Genomic DNA, 24,048 nt, shown 5'->3' on the forward strand with positions numbered 1-24,048 from the left:
ATAACCTTAATCTATTTTCTGTCTCTATGAATTTGCTTATTCTAATTATTTCATATAATAAGTGAAATCATACATCCATCCTTTTGTGTTTGGCTTATTTCATTCAACTTGATATCTTCAAGATTTATCCATGTTGTCGTTTGTATCAGAACTTCATTCCTTTTTAGGGCTAAATAATATTCCATTTTATTCCACTTTTTGTTTATTCATTCATTGGCTAACAGACACCAGGGTTGCTTCTCCTTTTTGGCTATTGTGAATAATGTTGCTAGGAAGTTGGTGTACAGATATTTGTCAGAATCCCTGATTTCAATTCTTTTGGGTGTATACCTAGAAGTAGTTCTATGTTTAACTTCATGAGGAACTGCCAAACTATTTTCCACAGCAGCTGCACCATTTTACATTCCCACCAACAATGTACAAGGTATATGAGTGTTCCTATTCCTCTGCATCCTTGTCAGTACTTATTTTTTTACTTTTATTTTTATTTTATTGTGGTTTTGATTTGCATTTCCCTAATGGCTAATGATGTTGAACATCTTTTCATGTGCTTATTGGACACATGTAGATTTTCTTTGGAGAAAAGTCTTTATAGAAGACTCAGGGGACATCTGACAGGGTTGCTCTGTGTGGATGGATAGGTTATAGAATGCACAGGAGGACCAGGAGGGCACAATTCACATCCTAGCCATGGGATTTAATTTTCTTGTAGTAGAGGGTCCTATTCTCAAACCATCAGTATTTTATGGCAATTTTCCTATAGGTGGCAATAAAATGTCTTGAGGAAGGGGCACATTTTTTGTAGTTGGCACAAAGGGCTAGAGGTGGCCCTGACTAGGAAGGGGAAGACCTCACCGACTCCAGGAATGTTAGATCTGAAAGGGCTCTGAGAGAGTTCTGGTCCAACTCTGGATGTGTTAGGATTATTGGTTACAAATAACAGAAAACCAACTGCAATTGGCTGAAGCCAACAAGGGAACTAACCAAGCCTCAAGAAGAGGGGTGCAGCTGGGCCTCAGGAGCATACCAGATAGAGGGACTCTGAGAAATGGCCTTTTTCTCTCTCCACTTTCCTTTCTGCCCACTTTGGTGCATCTGCAGACAGGCATTCTTCTCTTCTTAGTACAAACATGGTGGCAGAAAACTCCTGGATGTTATGTATTAGAGGTTCAGCAGCCAGCAGAGAGATTGGCCTTTTCTAGGTTCCAAAGTCAAAATTCCTGGGGAGGAGACTTGATTGGCTCAGCTTTAACCAGAACAAATGGCCAGTGATACTATGTGAGTGACTGAGTGTACTGTAAACACAGCAAGTGAATGGATGGTGGGGGCAAGGTGGGCGGGAGGTACTGGACACACATCCTGCAGGGAAGCATTATCAGCAGTGGTCCAGACCCAGGAAATGGAGTGTCTCCAGTCACACAACCAACTGATAGCAGAAATAGGAGTAGACCCAGATCATAGAGTCTGTGTGCTCTTCATAATCCTAAGCTGCCTCCCTCTCAAATAAGTTATTGATATAATTTCCTATTTTTTTTTAAGATTTATTTATTTATTTATTTATTTATTTATTTATTTATTTATTTAATTCCCCTCCCCTCCCCTGGTTGTCTGTTTTCTGTGTCTTTTTGCTGCATCTTGTTTCTTTGTCCGCTTCTGTTGTCGTCAGCGGCACTGGAAGTGTGGGCGGCGCCATTCCTGGGCAGGCTGCTCCCTCCTTCGCGCTGGGCGGCTCTCCTTACGGGTGCACTCCTTGCGCATGGGGCTCCCCTACGCAGGGGACACCCCTGTGTAGCACGGCACTCCTTGCGCGCATCGGCTCTCCTTACGGGTGCACTCCTTGCGCATGGGGCTCCCCTACGCAGGGGACACCCCTGTGTAGCACGGCACTCCTTGCGCGCATCAGCACTGCGCATGGGCCAGCTCCACACGGGTCAAGGAGGCCCGGGGTTTGAACCGCGGACCTCCCACGTGGTAGACGGACGCCCTAACCACTGGGCCAAAGTCCGTTTCCCATAATTTCCTATTTCAAGGTAAAAAAAGTAACAAAAGTCTAATCAGAAAATTCCGTACAGCTCTTCCAGAGAAGGCAAATGGAGAAGTAAAGAAATATATAGAGAAAGGCACCAACTAAATATTTTCATAATTTCCTGGGCTAATGCCAAAGAGACAGAAACATTGCTGGAGACTGAGTAACTGGGAGATAGGATGGGACAGAATTTGACAATCCCTACCTCATTGGGTTTTATTTATTTATTTATTTTTAAGATATATAGATCACAAAAAATGTTACATTAAAAAATATAAGAGGTTCCCATATACCCCACATCCCAACCCACCCACTCCTCCCACATCAACAACCTCTTTCATCAGTGTGGCACATTCACTGCATTTGCTGAATACATTTTGGAGCCCTGCTGCACCACATGGATAATAGTTTATATTGTAGTTTACACTCTCCCCCAGCACATTCAGTGGGTTATGGCAGGAATATATAATGTCCAGCATCTGTCCCTGCAATATCATTTAGGATAACTCCAATTCCCAAAAATGCCCCCACATCACATCTCTTCTTCCCTCTCCCTGCCCTCAGCAGCTACCGTGGCCACTTTCTCCACATCAATGCTACAATTCTTCCATTACTAGTCACAATATTTCTATAGTAAAATACCAGTAAGTCTGCTCTAATCCATATTTTATTCCTTCATCCTGTGGACCCTGGGATGGTGATGTCCACTCCACCTCTATATAAGAGGTGGCTTCGATTCCACATGGTTGATGGATGCCCTCATTGGGTTTTAGCTCATCTTCAGTAATCTGCACGCAAAGTTTGACATAGGTGTGGTTAGCTTCAATTTTCAGATAAGGATACTGAGATTCAGCAAGGTTATTTACCCCAGCTAATGAGCGAGAAGTCAAGATTTCAACCCAATCCGAGTTTGTCTAATACCAGTGTCGATCAATGGTAACTCATTAATCCACACAGAAAAACTATTTACAACATGCAATGGTGATGTATGGGAAACATGACATTTCTGTGGATTTCTGGGGCAGCCACTGATCACCTGGGGGCAGTGGAGTTGGAATGCCTTCCTCCTAAAAGTACTTGCCATTTTTCCGGCACATTATGTTTCAATACCACGCTAGGTCATGGTCTCATTTATTCCTTAGGACAACTCTATGAGGTTGGCTCCATTATCTGTATTTTACAGATTAGGAAACATTAAAAAAATAAACAGAACAATTGTTGCCTTTACCTGAATATTCTGTGACTAAATTCCTACTAACGAAATGCCTACTAAAGTGCCAAAGTAAATTAAGAAGGCTCTCTACCTACCAACTGGGCAAAAACGGGGCGAGACATTCGCCCCGCCCCTGGGTGGCGTCAGGAACAAGGCCAGTGCTACGTTTCTGGCCAAGTTCCACCTCCCGTCTCTCGCGAGAGCCGCGGATTCTTCCAGTTTGTCATTGACAGGCGTGCTGTAGAGCGCTTTAGCTAGAGTGGTTTGATAGTTTTCTGTCAGTCTTCCAAGACTGAAGCTTTAATAAGGAGGCACTTCTTTCCTTTCACACATCCGAGATCTCGCGACATTTTCCATTCCGCTTATTTCCTCTTGCGCCTGCGCAGATCTCTTCAAAGCAGAAGGTCGCGCTGGGAGGAAGTGGTGTCTTTGGCTCCCGTGGCGGTAGGGCCGTTACTACTTCTGTTAAGCTCCTTTCGGCCCTTTGCCGAGACACCTCACTGCCAAGATGCCTCGAATTATGATCAAGGGGGGCGTGTGGAGGAATACCGAGGTGAGTCTCTCTTTCCCGCCGTCCACTGCCCTCCGCCCCCTCCGTCCTCTTTTGCGCACGCGCACAGAGGTCGGGGCGCAAGGAGGGCGCCCTCTGGGTCTTTGGGGCGGGGAGTGGAGAGGAGAAGTGGAGCGGGGGTGGGTGCGGGTCCCCGGGCCTTCATTCTGTGGCCCCCCAATGTTATACACATGCATCATGACTGGGGATCAAGATTTAACCACCGAGATACTCGGCCTGGAGCTCGCTGCCAGGCACTTGTTAGGCCCTCCCTGAACGTTTGTAAATTGGGGAATTGTGTCTTGGAGGAACTCGCAGCTTGGAGGGGGAATGGGACATCAGCGAGAGTTCGTCTTCTGGGGTACCTCCTCTCTCAGTCCGCGGTACCCACGCCTCTCTCTGATACTCAAAAGGAGGCAAAATAAAGAAGTGCTGTGGCCATAACTTTGTGTTTTCATTGACTTCCCTGCAGAGGTGAAGCATCTTCAATGTCAGGCTGGAAGCGTCCATTTATATCCACATCCCTCTGATTATCTGTTATCAGGCATAAGCCATCTGTACTCCCCACAGAGCTCATGGTCTGTCTCTTCCTTGTCTTCTTTTCACTCCCCCTCAGCCTGGATAGAAGCCAGATGGGACAAACTGCCTATGGCAAACTCTCTGCTTCCAGAAGTGTAGTGAGTAATGCCATTGGTGAATCAAAGGCCAGTAGAGAGGGAGTCACGGAGAAATAAGATTTTAGTGCAGTTTGTGTTCGAGTGTACCGAATCAATCTGTTTCTGAAGCACATCCTGTCTTTTCATGCTTTGTGTGTTTTCACATGTTGCGTCCTCTGCTTTTTGGAGGGTCCTCCTACTGCTTGGCATCCCTCTGACCATCTGTATTAGTCAGCCAAAGGGAATGCTGATGTGACAATGCCAAACTACTACACCATCCTTCAAAACCCAACTCAGAAACTTTTCTTTGGAGTCTTTGCTCACTAAACCCAGGAGAATTATTTGCAGCCCCAGTGGTCTTGTGGCATTTCTTTCATATATTTGTTATAGCTTGCTTTGTTCTTTTGTAAGCCTCACCTCCTGTGTGATGCTGGTTGAGTTCTTAACCTCCAGAGCCTCAGTATCCTCATTTCTCTAAATGGGGCTGATAGTGCCTTTTTTGAGGATTAAATTTGGAACTCTTGGTACAGAGTCTGGCATGTAATAGTCTTCAAATAAGTGCATTCATGCATTGCAAGAGGGTGGAACCAGGCTTGTGAATCCCTAGGACCTAGGACAGTAAGCAACATGAAATAGGGTGTTGACAAATGTTCCCTGAATTAATCTAGTAGAGTAGGTAACTGCTATGTATATATAGTTGTAGATAGATGGATGTAAGTACAGCAGTACTGTAACAAAGCTACAAATAAAGGCAGTGAAAATTGCTTATTTATCTCTCATGATTTTGGAGGGAGGGAAGAGAGGAATGGTTCAAGCACAATGTGGGAAAAGCCCCCAAGTTCATCCACCCATAGGTTCATCATCCTTGGTGTCTGTGACTAGCTTGTCAAACTGCTAGCTTGTCAACTAGCTTGTCAATCTGGGATTGGCAGATTCCATATCAGGATAGGTACCCTGGTGAAACAATTTCTAGTGACTGGGGGAGGTTGGAGGGAAAGCTGAGTGATGGGGTGGGGTAGAGATGCTTAATGTTTAAATTATACCTGAGATATGGATTCTTGGATTATTGTGGGAGTTAAGGGCTGGAAAGGAAATGCCATGAGTGAGCTGGAGGCAGGAAGCCTGGACATGGGGAATGGATTCATCAGTGTTTCCTTGTTCTTGAGAGTTGGGATGTGTCCCCTTCAGTTCTTTCTCCAAGTATATGGACCTATTATCAGGTGTTTAGGAAATGTTTTTGAATGAATGAATTAATGGATTAGCTATAGTCTTGAAGAGAATGACTGACACACATTGTTAATCATGTTTCAGATTTATGGGTATGTGGGATGGAAAGTTTAATGTCATTCTGAGTGGTTTCTCTTTAATTTCTAGCTTTCTGATTCTGGCTGATTCTGAAGTTTTTGAAAAAAAATTTTTTAACCTAGGACTTGTGTGTGTATCTTTTTCTCTGAAGTTCTTTAGCTACTCTGATAATTTAAAGTTTGTCTTTTTCACTTGGAATTTTGTGATTGAATTGTACTCTATTTCTTACTTTTTTTTTAGGATGAAATTTTGAAAGCAGCGGTAATGAAATATGGGAAAAACCAGTGGTCTCGGATTGCGTCACTATTGCATAGAAAATCAGCAAAGCAGTGCAAAGCTAGATGGTATGTAAAAACTAATGAGTAGAAAACAGAAATGATATTAATTATGATGAGGGAAAATGTCAGTTCTTTGAACATTACCCAGAGAAAGCAGGAATCGTGATATAATAAAGTATGGTGTGGGAGTTGAGAATTTGGATTTTTAGAGTCAGCTCTCATGTCTGCTGTGTGATCTTAGACAAGCCATTTTTCTAAACCTCTTCCCTGCCCTGGTTTTCTTCCAAAAAATATTTTCCTGAAGAAATAAAATTTAAATGATGGTTAATTTTCTAGGCTAGCTGACAGTCATTGAGTTTCCTTGTAATACAGTTGAAATATTGTATATTTGCCACTCCCGAACCATAATACAAGCTGATAGTATACCTGTGGTATTCCCTTTTAAATTTCAGGGTAGTGGACACATTAAGCTATTTCCCTGTGTTCAGGCTTGACCCACTAGGAGGATATTTTGGATTGGACCTAATTTCCTGGGCACCTGGGAAACAGAAAGGATTAGAATATATAGCCCTGAACTCAAAGAGGAAGATGGTCCTCAGCTTAAGAAGTGGTTTCAGGTTTGCATTTCTTTTAGTGAAGCCAAGCTCTTTAAAGTTTGATAGTCTCTCATCCAACTAAATAGAGTGGAAGGAAGAGGTGGGTAGGTGGGGCATTAGGAAAGAGAGGGTGACATAGTAGTTTTACCTAAATTCAAAATCACACCAAACAAAAATAAACACAGCAGACTTATTTGTTTTTAGGATGTTAAGGGGGATGTTTTGACCTTGAAAAATCATTCAATATATAAGTCAAATGCTTAAAAATGTAAGCCAACATGTTGTGAGATTCAGAGTATTAGAAATGCTATGAAAACTAGAAACACTCTAAAAATATGAGGTGGTATTGTCTTATTTCTAAATAATTTCAAGACCTTTAATAAAGATGTAAAATAAATAAAAACGATAGATGAGAAAGAATACATGAGATAATGTTTCAGGGACATTAACTTTTTTTATTTGAGGAAGTGGCTTTTTGTTTTTTGTTTATTATTATTATTGAAATAATGAAAATGCTGTAAGGATTGAAGAGATGAATGCACAACTATGCGATTGTACTAAATACCATTGATTGTATACCTTGAAAAAAAAGTTAACTTTTTAAAGTATTACTTAGCTTGCATAATTAAAATACAGTAAAGGTTAATGAGATAGGGAATATTGATTGGGGAAAGTTTAACCTAATAGTGAATATTCTGTTGTAAAAAGAGCAGCTTTCCTAATTGAGGGATAAGAGTATAAATTTATCATAAGTTCATTCTAATGTGTGACTAGGATATTCATACTAGTTGATTGACTAATGTATAAAATATTGTCTTTTTTATAGGTATGAGTGGCTGGATCCAAGCATTAAGAAAACAGAATGGTCCAGGGAAGAAGAGGAAAAACTCTTGCACTTGGCTAAGTTGATGCCAACTCAGTGGAGGACCATTGCTCCGATCATAGGAAGAACAGCTGCCCAGTGCTTGGAGCACTATGAATTTCTTTTGTAAGTGAATCTCCAAAAGCAGTGTAAAATGTGTGTACATCTTCTATATGAGGCTGAGTAGACTTTTAGCATTTCTTATCTTTAAACATTTAATTACAGGTCTGACTAAAGCCAAAGGAGCTGAAGTTACTGAATTATACTCCAAATCTGATCAAAATTAATTCTCCTATTAATGTCCTTTAAAAGGAATAGGTGGAAAAAATATACAAGTTATACATTTTCATTCAGAAATCTGAGGGAAAAATAGTAAAAGAGAAAATAAAAATCACTCAAAATCACACTGCTGAGAGTTAACCATTGAAATAACTATGTTTCTTTGCTAGTAGGTTTTTCATTTTTATGGTAATTACAGGGCTGCTTGGATTATCTTTCATAGTGAATGGAAACCCTCAAACTAGAGAATTTTAATGCCATCTTTTCAGATGTAGCAATAGTAGAAATACGTCTTTTTTTTTTTAAGATTTATTTTTTATTTACTTCTTTCCCTTTCCCCTGCCAACCCCTCATTGTCTGCTCTCTGTGTCCATTTGCTGTGTGTCTTTTTGTCCGCTACTGTTGTTGTCAGTGGCACTGGAATCTGTGTTTCATTTTGTTGCGTCATCTTGTATGTCAGCTCTCCGTGTGTGCGGGGCCATTCCTGGGCAGGCTGCACTTTCTTTCATGCTGGGTGTCTCTCCTTACGGGGCGCTCTCCTTGTGTGTGGGGCTCCCCAACACGGGGACACCCTTCGTGGCACGGCATTCCTTGCGCGCATCAGCACTGCGCATCGGCCAACTGCACACGGGTCACGGAGGCCCAGGGTTTGAACCGCGGACCTCCCATGTGGTAGATGGACGCCCTAACCACTGGGCCAAGTCCACTTCCCTAGAAATACTTCTGTTAATACCTGTTCTTTGGGTTTTTGAAAAATGTCAGCTGGGAAACTGAGTATTTCTTAGGCTAGATAATGTAATAGTATGACTGGCTCATCAGGGCTTTTTTCTAGGGATAAAGCTGCCCAAAGAGACAACGAAGAGGAAACAACAGATGATCCACGAAAACTTAAACCTGGAGAAATAGATCCAAATCCAGAAACCAAACCAGCCCGGCCTGATCCAATTGATATGGATGAGGGTAAGTGAATGATGTGAGGAATTTATTTGGTAACTTTAAACTCCTCAGGCCTCTTTTTAACTTTTACTTTATTTTTTTGAGGTACCAGGGGCCAGGGATTGATGTGTATGTGGGAAGTTGGTGCTCAACTACTGAGCCACCTTGGCTTCCATGTGTGGTTGTTTTTTTTTTTTGCTTGTTGTGTGCTTTTATTTTTTCAGGAGGTACAGGGAACCGAACCTGGGCACTCCTATGAGGGAGGCAGGCCCTCAACCACTTGAGCCACATCTACTTCCCTCTCTTTTCAACTTTTAATTCCTTTCAAAACTCTTGACTTTTTGGAATCTGATTCTATGAGCAATTGTTATCCTAAGCTTCTTTTCAGTTGTGTCCAGTTGTCTCTTCTGTTAAAGAGTAGTTTGCTTTTTTTGGAGTGTCCCTTTATCTTCTTTCTTCAGTTCATTTAATAAATTAAGCAGTGTAACTACTACTGGACAGATTCCATGGATAAAGGCAACAAGTCAGGATATTGGACCCCAGTCTTTCTTTTTTCTAAAAGATTTAATTAATTAATTAATTTCTCCTCAACTCCCCCCCCTTGTTATGTGCACTCACTGTCTGTTCTCTCTGTCTGTTTATTGTGTATCTTTTTTTTTTAGGAGGCACTGGGAACTGAACCCAGGACCTCCTCTGTGGGAAGGAGGTGTCCAATCCCTTGAGCCACCTCTTTTTCCTGCTTCTTGTGTCTCTCATTGTGTTTCCTCGTTGTGTCATCTTGTTGTGTCAGCTTGCTGCCTTGCTTGTCTTCTTTAGGAGGCACCAGGAGTTGACCCAGGACCTGTTCTGTGGTAGGCCAGGTGCCCAACTTCTTGAGCCACATCCGCTTAGCCCCAATCTTTCTACTAACCTCTTCTTTGAGTTTAGGCAAGTCATTTAAATTGTATGAGAAAGCAGCACTGCAAGACCATGATGGAGCCTTAGGATGATTCCATGAAATCAAGAATCGATGAAAGCATTTTATTTTTTTAAATATTTATTTATTTCCCCCTCCCCCATTGTCTGCTCTCTGTGTCCGTTTGTATTCTTGTTAGCGAGCACCCGGAATCTGTCTCTTTTTGTTGCGTCATCTTGCTACATCAGCGCTCCATGTGTGCGGCTGCCACTCCTGGGCAGGCTGCACTTTTTTTGCGCTGGACAGCTCTCCTTACCGGGTGCACTCCTTGCGCATGGGGCTCCCCTATGCAGGGGCCTGTGGCATGGCACTCCTTGTGCGCAACAGCACTGCACGTGGGCCAGCTCAGCACACGGGTCAGGAGGCCCTGGGTTTGAACCTTGCACCTCCCGTGTGGTAGGCGGATGCCCCATCCGTTGGGTCAAATCCACCTCCCAGATGAAAGCATTTTAGACCCATGTCTGGGACTTATTAGCTCTTTGGTCTTAAGTAAGTTTATAATTTCTTTGAGCTTTGATCCCCTTGCCTGTCCGATGGAGAATATTATCTATCTTACTTCACAGGGTTGTTGTGAAGTACTCAATGAATATTTGTTGAGTTTTTTAACTGTAAAAGTTTGTAGGTAGTCATTCCTGAATGTAGCTTATGGCTCGACTGGCTGCATCATTGTCACATGGGAACCTTTTTAAATTACAGATACCACGGCCTTCTTTGGAGATATGAGTCAGTAAGTCCTGGGGTACGATTCTGGAATCTGAATTTTTAAAAAGTTCCCATGTAATTCAGTTGGACAGCCTTGTATAGGAGTTGGTCTAAGGTATCAGTAAGGAGATTTATAATTTACTTTGGAGAGCCATGGAAAATGTATTGGAGAAGAGAAATAGGAGGAAAAAATGTATCTAATGGAATTGGCAATTCCCTCATAATTAAATAGTATTTTTTATAATATTTCCAATTTATGCTATACCATTATATCCAGATAATGAGGGCTATAACTATCATAGCCACCATTTAATGAAATATTACTAGATACTTTACATATTACACTTTAATTGGCTTTTCTCAATAGCCCTGTAAAGTAGTTGTTATTCCCATTTTAAAGATGGTGAAGCATACTAAAGGGCAATAATATAGCAACTGGTGACCTGTTTTTATTTATTTTTTTAAAATTTTATTTAAAAATTAATTTATTGAAATAATGTAACTCACACACAAACATAAACAAGTGTATAGTAATAGTTGTGAACTTAAAAAACAAGCATAAACATCATACAGGACTCCCATAACTTACCCTTTCACCACCAACTTACATTGTTGTTAAACTTTTTTAACTAATGATTAAAGAGCATTGTAAAAACATTACTACTAATCAAAGTATTTCCCCCCCATTCTCCCTATTATTATCTTTATGTCATTTATATATGAGTATACATAGATAATTAAGCGTATAATAAAAGTTGTGAATTTACAAAGCAAACATGCATAACATCATACAGGGGTCCCATACATCAACCCTCCACCAACACCTTGCATTGTCGTGAGGTGTTTGCTACAAATTACCAAAGAATATTGTCAAAATCTTACTATTAATTATAGTCCTTGTCTTACATTTGGAGTGCTTTTCCCCCAACACACCTTATTATTTTTCAAATATATTTTTTTATGACAGAAGTTGTAAACTTATAAAACAATTATGCACATTTGCAGAATCCCCACGCAACACCCCTCCATCAACATACCACACTATGGTGGAACATTTGTTACAGATAAGATAATATCATCTGATTGTTACCATAGAATACATTTGAATATTCATTGCCCATAATGAATATTCATTGTCCATAGCATACATTTGGCTCACATTTTCCATACTGCTTCATTATCAACACAGTACATCTTTGGCATAGATGCAAGAATATTATTACTGCTAACCACAGTCCATAGGTCATTCCAGTTGTATTTTTACCATGCGTTCCCAGCACCCTGCAGTAGTGATATACGTTTGCTCTAGCTCACAAAGGACACTCTTGCATCTGTACTATTAACTACAATTCTCATCCACCTCTTGGATTACTGTGCTGTTCAGTTCCTAGATTATTCTCTGGCATTCTGTCCATTGGCATTTACATCCCTAGACTACTATTTTTAGCCACATCCCTATTTGTAAACTAATTTACTATTTTTACCATCCATTCTCTGTATTTCCACACTTTTACATACGGTAAAGCTAATTAAAACTTCTACATACATTGAACATCATTAGTCCATCTCAGTCCTCCTATTATCTCCATTAAGAATCCATCATCTACCACCAGGTCTTGAAGGTAATTTCCTACAATTTCTTCTAGAAGTTTTACGGTTATTGCTTTTATTTTTAGGTTTTTGACCCATTTAGAGTTAATTTTTAGATAAGGTGTGAGAAAGAGGTCCTCTTTCCTTCTTTTGGCTATAGAAATCCTGTTCTTTCAGCACCATTTTGCTGAATGGACTGTTCTGCCCAAGCTGTGTGGGTTTGACAGGCTAGTCAAAAATCACTTGACCATACCTGTGAGGATTTGTTTCTGAGCCATCAGTTTGGTTCCATTGGTCTCTGTATCTGTCTTTATGCCAGTACCAGGCTGTTTTTACCACTATAGCTTAGTAGTATGATTTAAAGTCTGGAGATGAGGGTTCGCTTTTCTTTTTATAATGTTTCTGGCTATGCAGGACCCATTAACCTTCCAAATAAATTTGCTAATTTGTGTTTTCAATTTTTTTTTTTAATGCTGGTGGAATTTTTATCAGGGTTGCATTGAATCTGTGTATCAATTTGAGTAGAATTGACATCTTAAGGATGTTTAGTCTTCCAGTCCATGAGCATGGAATGTTCTTCCAATTATTTAGGACTTTCTAAATTTCTTTTAACATTGGGTTGCAGTTTTCTGAATACAAGTGTTTTACATTGTTGGTTAAGTTTATTCCTGACTACTTGAGTTTTTATCTGTCATATTTTATTTTCACCACTCTTTTGACACTTTTAGCTACTTTTATTGATATAATCTTCATTTCTAGATTCTCTTCCAGGCCTCTCTCTCCTGTCTTTTCCTTTCAGGCTCTAGCACACCCCTTAGTATTTCCTGAAAATGAGGTTGCTTGCTTAGAAATTCTGTCAATTTCTGTTTATCTGTGAATATTCTAATCTTGCCCTCATTTTTTGAAAGACAGTTTTGCGGGATATAAAATTCTTGGCTGGAAGTTTTTCTCTTGTCGTTTCTTAAATATATCAGACCACTGTCTTCTTGGTGAGAAATCAGCACTTAATCATATTGGGTATCCCTTACATATTATGCATTGCTTTTCTCTTGCTGCTCTTAGAATTCTCTCTTTGTCTTTGGCATTTGACATTCTGATGAATAAGTGTCTCAGAGTTGGTCTATTCGGATTTTTTCGGATGGGAGTATGTTGTGCTTCTTGGACATGATCGCTATGTACCTTCAATAGGGTTGGGAAATTTTCTACCATTATTTCTTAAAATATTCCTTCTACTCTTTTCCCTCATCTTCTCTTTCTGGGACAACCATGACACATATGTTTGCACATCTCTGGCTGTCGTTTAGTTCCCTGAAACCTTGTTCAATTTTTTCCCCTTATTTTCTTCATCTGTTCTTTTGTATGTTCACCAGTCTTTTCTTCTGTCTCCTTAAATCTGCTATTACATGATTCCAGTGTTTTTTAAATTTCATTTATTGTGCCTTACATTCCCATAAGATCTACTATTTTTCTATGCATGCTTTCAAATTCTTCTTTGTGCCCATCCAGTGTCTTCTTAATATCCTTATTCTCTTTAGCCATCTCATTGAATTTATTAAGTAGATTTGTTTGAACATCTGTGATTAGTTGTCTCAACTCCTTTATGTCATCTGGAGGCTTATCTTGTTCCTTTAGCTGGGCTATAGCTTCCTGTTTCTTGGTGTGGATTGTAATTTTTTGTTGGTATATTGGCATCTGGCTTACTAGAGTATTTATTCTGGGTGCCGTTTTTCTCTTTAATTTAAGGCTTTCTGCTGTTTCTTCCTTGCTGGTTGTGCAGTAGGAGCCAGGGATGTAATTGGTGCTATAAACTGTGGAGGCTCAAGCTGCCGTCATTGCTCTAGTGATGGATGAAGCTTCTCTCAACTTTCTCCTTTCCCAGAGGTAGGGACAGAGTCACAGTTGTGTAGAATAATCCAAGTCATGTAGGCCTAGACTGTAGTTGTCCAGAGAGACTGATGAAACTTCATGCCCCTTTCTCCCCTGCCTAGGACATGGATAGAGCTGCAGGTGTGGGCAGTAATCTAAGCAGTGCAGGTCCAAGATGACCACAGTTGCCCCAGGAGACTTTTAATTATTCAGTTTTTGCCCTCCAAAGGTACCCTCAATTACCTGGATAGACTGGTGCTGAACTAGCCAGCCTCCTCCCTGCCAGGGGTGAGACTGAAGCCTAGGCTAAGGCTGCAGGCTGATCGGGGTAAAAGAAACCGGTCCTACGGTCACTATGATATTTGGTCAGGCTGGCTTCCCCTCAGGCTGGGGGTGGAGTGAAAATGGCAGCAACCGGCCTTTTTCCAACTTCAACAAATTCTCACCCCAGCTGTTCCTAGGATTATTCCTTAGCCTTTGGAGTCTACCAATCAGTAGCTGAAATCGGCAGCCAACCGTTTCCTCCTCCCCTGTTTTTGGGAAATGGAGCTTCCAATTCCAGCCACAGAACAGCTTCTGGTGCGGCTTGCACCACCAGAGTAGGACAGTCACTGGCCTCCGTGGCTTGACCAGCAATTTCCCGGAGAGGCTGGCACAGGTTCCTGCAGCTTCCTTCCTGTTGGAGGTGGCACTGGGTCTTAGGCTAGACCTGCAGTCTGACCTGGATGGAAAGAAGCTGGTCCCCACCAGCACTGGGATTTTCAGTCAGCCTTGCTTCCCCTTGTGCCAGGTGCCGAGTTAAGATGGTGGCTCCTGGCCTCTTTCTGACTTGGACAGGCTCAAACTTAGCTGTTCTCAGGATTATATTGTAGCCTCTGAATTTACTCATCAGTAGCTGAAGTTGGTGTCCAGCCATCTCTTCCTTCCCTGTTTTTGGGAAGTGGAGCTTTCAATTCCAGCTGCGGTTCAGCTCCTGAGGCGGCTTGTGCCTCCAGTAGAGGATGGGCACCAGCCTCTGGGGCATGGAGCGCTCTACTTAAGAGTCTTCTCTGTAGGTGGGCAGCCTCCTTCTTCATTCCTTCAAGGATGTTGCAGGATGCTCTTCTGGCCTCCTGGAGCCCCCAAACAGGTGCTTCAGCTAGCTCCAGAGAGCTCTGGGTATTTACTAACTGCCCTGTAGCAGGAGCTGACTCTAGGAGCACCTTACTCCACCGCCATCTTGCTGTAATCTCCTTGTTTGTTTTTTAACTTTTTATTTTGAAATACTTTCAAACTTAACAAGGCCCTTGCAAAAATAATACAAACCCCATACAAGGCAACTCCCAGCATACCCCTATTCCCCCCAGATACCCAGATCTATGAATGTTACCATTTTTAGGCCTGGTTTTTAACCTAGGTTTCTCTGACTCCAAAACTCAAGCTGTTTCTGTTGTGCTGCACCATATAACGAATTTATGTTGAGTTTGTTTTTCTTTTCTTTAACATTAGAGTATTAGGGTAATTGTTAGTGCCCTAAGAGATAGTTTAGGAAAGAGGAAGGGGCTCAAGTGATAAGGCCTCCACCTACCACATGGGAGGACCCGGGTTCAATCCCTGGGACCCCCTGGTGAAAAAGAAGAGAAAGCGTACCTGTGCAGCGAGCCATTGCCCACATGGTGAGCCGAGTGCCTGCGTGGTAAGCCTAGTGCCCATGTGTTGAGCCAAGTGCCCACACGAATGCCTGTGTGGCGAGCCGAGTGCCTTCATGGTGAGCCGAGTGCCCACGTGAATGACCGCATAGTGAGCCAGTGTCTGCGTGGCGATCTGAGTGCCCTTGCAGCAAACCGAGTGCCTGCGTGGTGAGCCACTCACTGCCTGCACAAGTGAGTCACGCGGCAAGATGATGACGCAGCAGAAGAGAGCAAACGGGAGAGTCAAGGTGAAATGCAGCAGAGACCAGGAACTGAGGTGGCACGATTGATAGGGAACCTCTCTTCACATCAGGAGTCCTCAGGATCGAATCCTAGAGGAGAAAGATGAGAAAAGAAGATGAAAAAAAGAGAGAGAGAATATCACACAGCAAATGGATGCAGATGGCAAAAACAATAGGGCAGGGGAGGGGGAGAAAAAAATAAAGACATTTATCTTTAAAAAAAAAAGTTTAACAATATAAATGTTTGAATTGTCTTTTTTTTCTATAATGGTATCTGGGCCGGAGAATGAACCCAGGACCTTGTATGTGGGAAGCCAGTGCTCAACCTAAGTTACATCGGGTCCCCCAAGTTGGATTTTTTGTTTGCTTGTTGTTTGTGCTTAGGAGGCACCAGGGACTGAACCCTGGACCTCCCATGTGGGAAGCAGGCGTGCAACTGCTTGAGTCACATCTGCTCTCCTGAATTGTCTCATATGCTCTGTCTCTTATACACCTTGAGAACTTGTTTTCTCATTCTCTTTATTTTTGCAGATGAACTTGAGATGCTTTCTGAAGCTAGAGCCCGCCTGGCTAATACTCAGGGAAAGAAGGCCAAGAGGAAAGCAAGAGAGAAACAGTTGGAAGAAGCAAGGTATGCTTGTCTCCAGCCATAGTTCAGCAGTTAGTCTGTGCATCCTTAGGCCCAGTAAAAGTGCACGATTTATTAACCCTGTTGGTGAGTAATAACCGGAATTGTCCATTGCCCGTTTTGCTAATATTCCTTAACTTCTTTATTACTTTGAAAAGTCTTTTATTTTTTTCCCTTATAATTTCAGAAGTTAGAAAAAATAGTTTTTTTTTTACTTTTTTTTTTGTAAAGACATTGCAGACATAATATCCAGGCAATTCATGTGTTATGTTGGGTTTGTTCTGCTAGTGTAGGAGAGGTTCATTTGTTGTAGTCATCTTAGAGTTAGTTGGCTAGAGGACATGAGGTTATATGTTTGCATGACTGCTAGTTAGTTGTTCTCCTTGATTAGTGTTGGGTATGTATTGGCAGTGAAACAGGAAACTTGGCTGAACATGTAGTTAATGAGCCTTGAACTAAATATTAGGCTCTCTCAGAGATTGGTAAATTTTTATTTTAAGTCATGGAATATGTATTTTAGGTGTTGTCCTCTAGTATTTTCTCCACTTTACCCTTTTTTCCTTTTGGTTAGATCTATGATTGACATCATTCCTAATGGTCCAGAAACCAAGATAAAGTGGATAATGCTTATTATTTTTGGGGTTTGGCCATCGGAAAAACCTCTCTGGCCTACACAGCTGCCTTTTGGGGTCCCCAGCCTGGGAAGTGCTTCTTGATCTGATGACTAGCATTATTGGTTTCCCCAGTGATGGCTTTGAATTGTCACATCCTTACATACAAAGGTTATATAGATGACTGTGTAATACTTAGCGGTTTGTAATAAATCCATAGTAAATCTATTTAACTGATTTCCAACTTTTGGCTGTACGTTGTATCTAGTAATCCATTATTATGAACAGTGTTTGCTGAACTGTTTTCTAGGTCATTGCTCATGTTCTTATATATTTCCTTAGTTAAAGGTTAAGGAGTGAAATTGCTGGGTTAAGAATGTGAATAACTTGGGCAGCAGATGTGTCTCAATTGATAGAGCTTCTGACTACCATATGGGAGGACCTGGGTTTGATCCCTGGGGCCTCCTGGTGAAAAAGAAGAAGAGAAAGCGTGCCTGTGCAGTGAGCCAGTGCCCGTGTGAGTGCCTGTGTGGTGAGCACAAGTGCCTGTGTGGTGAGCAAGTGCCCACACTAGTGCCCGCATGATGAGCCAGTGCCTGCGCCAGTGAGTCATGCAGCAAGATGATGATGCAACAGGAGAGAGACAAGGGGAGAGTCAAGGTGAAGCACAGCAGAAACCAGGAACGGAGGTGGCACAATTGACAGGGACCCTCTCTCCATGTCAGGAGTCTCCAGGATTGAATCCTGGTGAATCCTAAGGAGAGAAAATGAGAAGCAAAGACAACACACACAGCAAAAACAGCAGGGCTGGAGGAAGGGAAGGGGGAAAAAAAAAATCTTAAAAAAAACCCAAAAACTTGAAAAACTTAAAGCAGTTTAATATGTATTTCCAAATTCCCCTTTGGAAGATCTATACCAGTTTACTCTCTTATCAGCAGTACATGAGAATGTCTGCTTTTTGCACTCTTGCTATTAAAACAAAAAACTGAATGCTGTTAATTAGATATGCAGAAATGGTACTTGATTTTAATTTGTGATTCTTTAAGTATTAGTAAAGTAGTTAATCTCCTGTCATTTTAGCTATTTACATTATTTGTGTATGTGAACTGTTTATTTCCTTTTGTTCTTTCTTCCCCCTGTGGAGAAGCTATTACATAGACTGTTTTATAGCTACCAATTCCTAATATTAATTTTTCCTGTTTTATTATTTATTAAGCACATTCCTATCTAGAGATGAGATATATATGTGCTTGTTCCTTCTGGTTTTTGTTTTGGCTTTATTTTTTATGCAGGTATGTATGTGTGTTTGCATGTTTATGTGTGCCTTTAAATCAAAACTGGGATTTATTTTGGTGAATGGAGTGAGGATTTAAATAAGTATTTCTTCTCCCAATAACCGGATAATTTTTGTAATTCTTCGATGATCTATTCCTTCCTCACAGTATATGATTTTCAAGGTAGTTTTGCTTTCTCCTATTTTAGGCGTCTTGCTGCCCTCCAAAAGAGAAGAGAACTTCGAGCAGCTGGCATAGAAATTCAGAAGAAAAGAAAAAAGAAGAGAGGAGTTGATTATAATGCTGAAATCCCATTTGAAAAAAAGCCTGCTCTTGGTTTCTATGATACTTCTGAGGAAAACTATCAGGCTCTTGATGCAGATTTCAGGAAATTAAGACAACAGGATCTTGATGGGGAGTTAAGATCGTAAGTTCCCTTTTGATGTAAAAAAATGGAAAAACATAAGGAATTTATGAAGGGTCAAATATTTTCCTTGTCGGAGCCAGACTCATTATTTAGCACAACGTGACCTATATAGACTTATTTATTTAATGAACTTCACCTTTTCTGAGTCAACCAGTAACCTTGGCTGTTAGGTTTTTAGCACAGAATACAATGCTGTTTGTGTCTCTTGAATTGTTAATGCTTGCCACTTCGTGGACTGTCTACTCAATCACAATTTTAACGTTAATGTACATTTGTGAACAGATTATGTATGTAGAGCTCCCTGTTTTTTTAATAGTTCTGTTGATACTTTTAAGTTTGCGTTCTTATTGAATATGTAGTGGGCAGGTAAGGGTTTAGTAAGCAACTTGGACGTGTGTAGCTTTTGTCTTTTTAAATTTTTTCTTAGAAATGGTGGGGTTATTTGGTTGAAGGGTATGAGTATTTATTTGGCTTTTAATGTTATTGCCTGTGTGTAATTTTTTCAAATTTTTTTATCTACCTTTATCCATGATAGTGAAAAAGAAGGAAGAGATAGAAAGAAAGATAAGCAGCATTTGAAAAGGAAAAAAGAATCTGATTTACCATCAGCCATTCTTCAAACTAGTGGTGTTTCTGAATTTACTAAAAAGAGAAGCAAACTAGTACTTCCTGCCCCTCAGGTAATCTGATAAAAGCAGTTTTTTAATTGTGTGAATGTGTATGCTTATAGCATTTAGTTAGCAAATGTTAGAGAGCCTATTAGGGGCCTTTAAGAAATTCACTGTCTAAGGGGTGACCCATTAGAATCTGGGCCTAAAAGAAATCATTGTATGATAAATGCTGGAATAGAGGTCAGCACAGATAAGGGATCCAGCAACTCTCCTTGGGAGAATTTGAGATGGAGGTTTCCAAATAGAAAGGAGTAGTGATTGAAGGGAAAGTGTCGAAAGAGCTAATCAGAGTAATGATTTCAGTTTACTATGTTTTTCTTGTTCTTTTGCTTGTGAAGTGTGGGGTTTCAGGGAAGTGGTGATCCTGTTTAGTGTAAATAATTTCACAGTAGCCCTTGGGAATGGAACTTTGCACCTGATTTTCTAGTTTAACTCAAGATTGGGAGAATGAGAGGTGAGGCTTATGGCCTAATATTCCTATTATTGATCTGGGTTATATTATCTAGTACTTGAATTAGAAAATGATTTATTTTGTCTTAGAAAAATGACTTTTTTTTTCTTTATTAGAGAAGTAGTGGGTTTATAGCACTACTATGGATAAAATACAGAATTCTCATATACCAGCCTATTATTAACATCTTGCATTGATGTGGAATATTTGTTACTGTTGATGATAGCACATTTTAATAATTGTACTATTAACTGTAGCCTGTGGTTTAAATTTTAGGGTTCACTGTGTACTGTAGTTCTTTGGACTTAAAAAAATTGTTACTATATACATGGTCTAACAAAAAAGGATATTTTAATTCAAAGTTTACTTTTGTTGCTAAGGATGTTAAGAATAGGTAATGATGACATAGAAAGGAGAGGGGAAGAATAAGGAACTAGAGGGGACCACAGTAGGCCCTTTCCCATGAGTTTTTTTTTTTTTAAAGATTTATTTATTTCTCTCCCCTTCCCTCCCCAATTGTCTGTTCTCCGTGTCCATTTGCTGTGTGTTCTGTGACTGATTCTATCCTTATCAGAGGCACCGGGAATCTGTGTTTCTTTTCGTTGCATCATCTTGCTGTGTCAGCTCTGTGTGTGTGGTGCCATACTTGGGCAGGATGTGCTTTTCTTTCACACTGGGCGGCTCTCCTTACGGGGTACACTCCTTGTGCATGGGGCTCCCCTACGCGGGGGACACCCCTGTGTGGAGCGGCACTCCTTGCGCGCATCAGCACTGCGCATGGGCCAGCTCCACACGGGTCAAGGAGGCCCGGGGCTTGAACCGCGGACCTCCCATGTGGTAGACGGACGCCCTAACCACTGGGCCAAAGTCCGTTTCCCCTTAAATTTTATTTTTAAAGAAGTTTTAGATTACCTAAAAGTTACATCAAGGGAAGCGGATGTGGCTCAAGCAACTGGACTCTTGTGTACCATATGGGAGACTCTGGATTTGCTTCCCTTGTGAAGGCAGGCTGGCCTGCGCCCGTGGAGAGCTGACGGCCCACACCCGCAGAGAGCTGGCACAGCAAAATGATGCAACAAAGGGAGATAAGCAGACACAGAAGAATGTGCAGTGAATGGACACAGAGCAGACAGCAGGCTGCAAGCGGGGGATAAGTAAAAAAAAAAAAGTTACATGAAAAATATAGGTGATTCCCATGTACCCCACCCATTCCCCCTACCATACTTTTCCCCATTAACACCGTCTTTCTTTGTGTGGTACATTTGTTGAAATTGATGGACACGTATCGAAGCATTGCTACTAATCATGATCTATAGTTTACATTTTGCACCGCACAGTTTTATAGGTTTTGACAAAATGTATAATGGCCTGTATCTGTTATGCAGACCAATTCCAGTGTCCCCAAAATGCCCCACATTATACCTTATTCTTCCTTCTCCCTCCCCTCAGAACCTCTGGTGACCTCTGCCTTTATATCAGTGTTACAAGTTCTTCCATTAGTAGAATAATAATGTCTCCTTTAGACCGCAGTTGTATTCCCCCCTTATGTTTGTTCGTTCCTCCATCATGAGAATTTTGGGATGATGATGCCCACTGTACTTCGATTGGAAGGGGGCTTTGATCCATGGGGCAGATGGATGGAACTGACTAGACAGGTTTTGAATGGTTGCCCATTTTAGGTCTGGATTCAGATAAAATTACTTAAGCATACCACTGTATATGTACATGATTTTTGTTTTTAAGTTGATGGTTACTTGCTCTTTAGTGTTTCTCAGGGTTTGGCTTATTTTTACTTTGAGTTTTGAGTCTCCGTAGCCTTTAGAGCTTGATTAAGAAAGGAATTTACAAGTTGCGGAGGATTCTCATCCTTGCTGGAAGTAGCTGGCAGGAGGAATCTGGCCAATAGGAACTCTTTATGAGTGGTTATTGGCTCTTCAGGTATTTATCTAGAAGGGTCTTTCACTTCCATAAGGGCCTTGTCAGTAGACTGGATTTTTCTGGCAGTTTTCTAGATTTTACTACTTCCTGTATATACTCCTGTATTTTTTTAGAGTTTCTGGGGTAAAGAGAATACACTTGGTTCTAAGTATTTTCTGGTAACGTTTCCCTTTTCCCCTAACTTTTAAGAACTTTTTTTTTTTTTTAATTGGGAAATACATTCCCTCTATAAACAAGTTCTCTGTATAAATTATTATATCAGACAGTAAATTGCTTGTGTGACGGTTTAGTAAGTAATTGTCAATTTTAGCAACTAATCAGTAGCTTAGAGCTCCAGGTCTCTTTCTTTTGTAGCTTACCAGGATAAAGGTATTGTTTGGCTCTGTGGGCTTTTGAGTTACTTTCTTTCAGGGAATATTTTCCTGTATCATGCCTCTCTTTTTTGAAAAGACAGCAGCTGTGGAAATAAATATGGGAGTTGTGGAGAAGAGAGATAAAAACACCTCATTTTGCTTATGATGGGCTTTCTTCCTTTGACTTAATTGGGCAGAAACATGGGAACTTTGAGTAACCTCTTGTTTTGAATGGTACAGCCTTAGAATAGTACTAGAGGATGGACTTGGAAGACCAGAAGAGGAACTTTCTCCAAATTAGTCCTCTGGCTGCTCAGTACGAGATTCTTGGGCAAAAGCATAAAGTCATTTTTTCATATGCTGCCACATTCTGAGTGGTGATATTTCTTAAATTGAGATTTTGCTTGTAAGATTTTTTTTCTTTTTATATCTTAGGAATTTTTTTTTTTTTTTTTTGGTGCAAAATTACTAAAATAAGCCCTTATGATTTTCTTAGGGACTATGATATTTTAATTGGTTCTACTCCTCCCCCAATGACAGATGGTTTATACACATTTTTATTATGTTCTTGGTGTTTAATATGTTGGTCAAAGTTAATGAATTTCAGTACAAAATTGCACGGCTTTGCAGCTGGATTCTAAATCATATATGGAACTCCTCCTTCCCCCCATATATAGGGAAGGCTTTTTAAAACTTCTGTGGAAACTTTCAATTCCACAGGAAAGTAAGGAGGTTATACTGAATCCTGTGTACCTATCACAGGACTTTATGGAATATGAAAGTTTTAAGCTGTCTGTTCTTTAGTTAAGATGTTACTGACTGTGATAATTATATCCTTTTAGATTTCAGACGCAGAACTCCAAGAAGTTGTGAAAGTAGGCCAAGCAAGTGAAATTGCACGTCAAACTGCTGAGGAATCTGGCATAACGAATTCTGCTTCTAGCACTCTCTTGTCTGAGTACAACGTCACCAACAATAGCATTGCTCTTAGAACTCCACGAACTCCAGCTTCCCAGGACAGAATCCTGCAGGTAAGCTCTCATGTAGTAGAATGAGCTTTTTTGCCTTTGTTTATTGTCCTTAAAAATATTATGAAGGAGAACAGTAAGTGGTTAGGTTGTGTTTCTTTGAGGGTAAAATGTTTGAAACTAAATCTCAAAAGCATATATCCATACCATTGCTACGGTAGGAAGCTAAATCAACATATTTGGTAGTTAAGTGATTTCATCTCTACATTTATTAATTCATAGTTTTTATTGAAGCCAGCTTTCCACTTTCATTAGTCTCCGGTAGCTGTCAGTAAAGCACAATATTTTAAAATTTCATGTTGCCCAGCAATCCTAGAAAGAAATCATGTGTGCAGCAGTGAATTTTTTTTTTTTTTTAATCTGGTTGCGTCATCATCTTTTTTTGGTGCGTTGCCTCGTTGTACAGGGGCCTTGTGCCTCTCTGCGCAGTTCTGGGATGCCTTTTTTCTTTTTACCAGGAGGTTCCAGATACTGAACCTGGGTCTTCCATATGGAAAACAGGAGCTCAGTTACCTGAACTATAGCCGTTAACTAGTAGTTTTTTTTTAGTATTTTTTCTAAGTCAGTAATTAAAATTTCCTTGCGTTTGTGTACTTAGCTTGGCATAGTATACTAGTCAGACTACTCCCCTCCCTCTTCCTAACACATGGGGTTTATTTTTTTTATTTTTATTTTTTTAAAGATTTATTTATTTATTTAATTTCCCCCCCTCCCCTGGTTGTCTGTTCTTGGTGTCTATTTGCTGCGTCTTGTTTCTTTGTCCGCTTCTGTTGTCGTCAGCGGCACGGGAAGTGTGGGCGGCACCATTCCTGGGCAGGCTGCTCTTTCTTTTTGCGCTGGGCGGCTCTCCTCACGGGCGTACTCCTTGCGCGTGGGGCTCCCCCACGTGGGGGACACCCTTGCGTGGCACGGCACTCCTTGCGCGCATCAGCGCTGCACAT

General features: G+C 40.8%; 1 protein-coding gene across 1 annotated transcript in view; it reads left to right on the plus strand.

Annotated features, from left to right (window-relative positions):
* Positions 1-3,428: 3,428 nt before the first annotated feature.
* The window catches only part of CDC5L (cell division cycle 5 like), a 60,464-nt gene continuing 39,844 nt past the window's right edge, over positions 3,429-24,048 (plus strand). Inside the window, exons 1-8 of the mRNA XM_058306817.2 lie at positions 3,429-3,792; positions 5,991-6,094; positions 7,451-7,612; positions 8,598-8,725; positions 16,258-16,357; positions 18,448-18,666; positions 19,202-19,346; positions 22,922-23,110. Coding sequence (XP_058162800.1) covers positions 3,748-3,792; positions 5,991-6,094; positions 7,451-7,612; positions 8,598-8,725; positions 16,258-16,357; positions 18,448-18,666; positions 19,202-19,346; positions 22,922-23,110 — 1,092 coding nt within the window. The 5' untranslated portion in view covers positions 3,429-3,747. The remainder of the gene's footprint in view (positions 3,793-5,990; positions 6,095-7,450; positions 7,613-8,597; positions 8,726-16,257; positions 16,358-18,447; positions 18,667-19,201; positions 19,347-22,921; positions 23,111-24,048) is intronic.

The sequence above is a fragment of the Dasypus novemcinctus genome, chromosome 11 (assembly GCF_030445035.2).
Source record: "Dasypus novemcinctus isolate mDasNov1 chromosome 11, mDasNov1.1.hap2, whole genome shotgun sequence".
Lineage (NCBI taxonomy): Eukaryota > Metazoa > Chordata > Mammalia > Cingulata > Dasypodidae > Dasypus > Dasypus novemcinctus.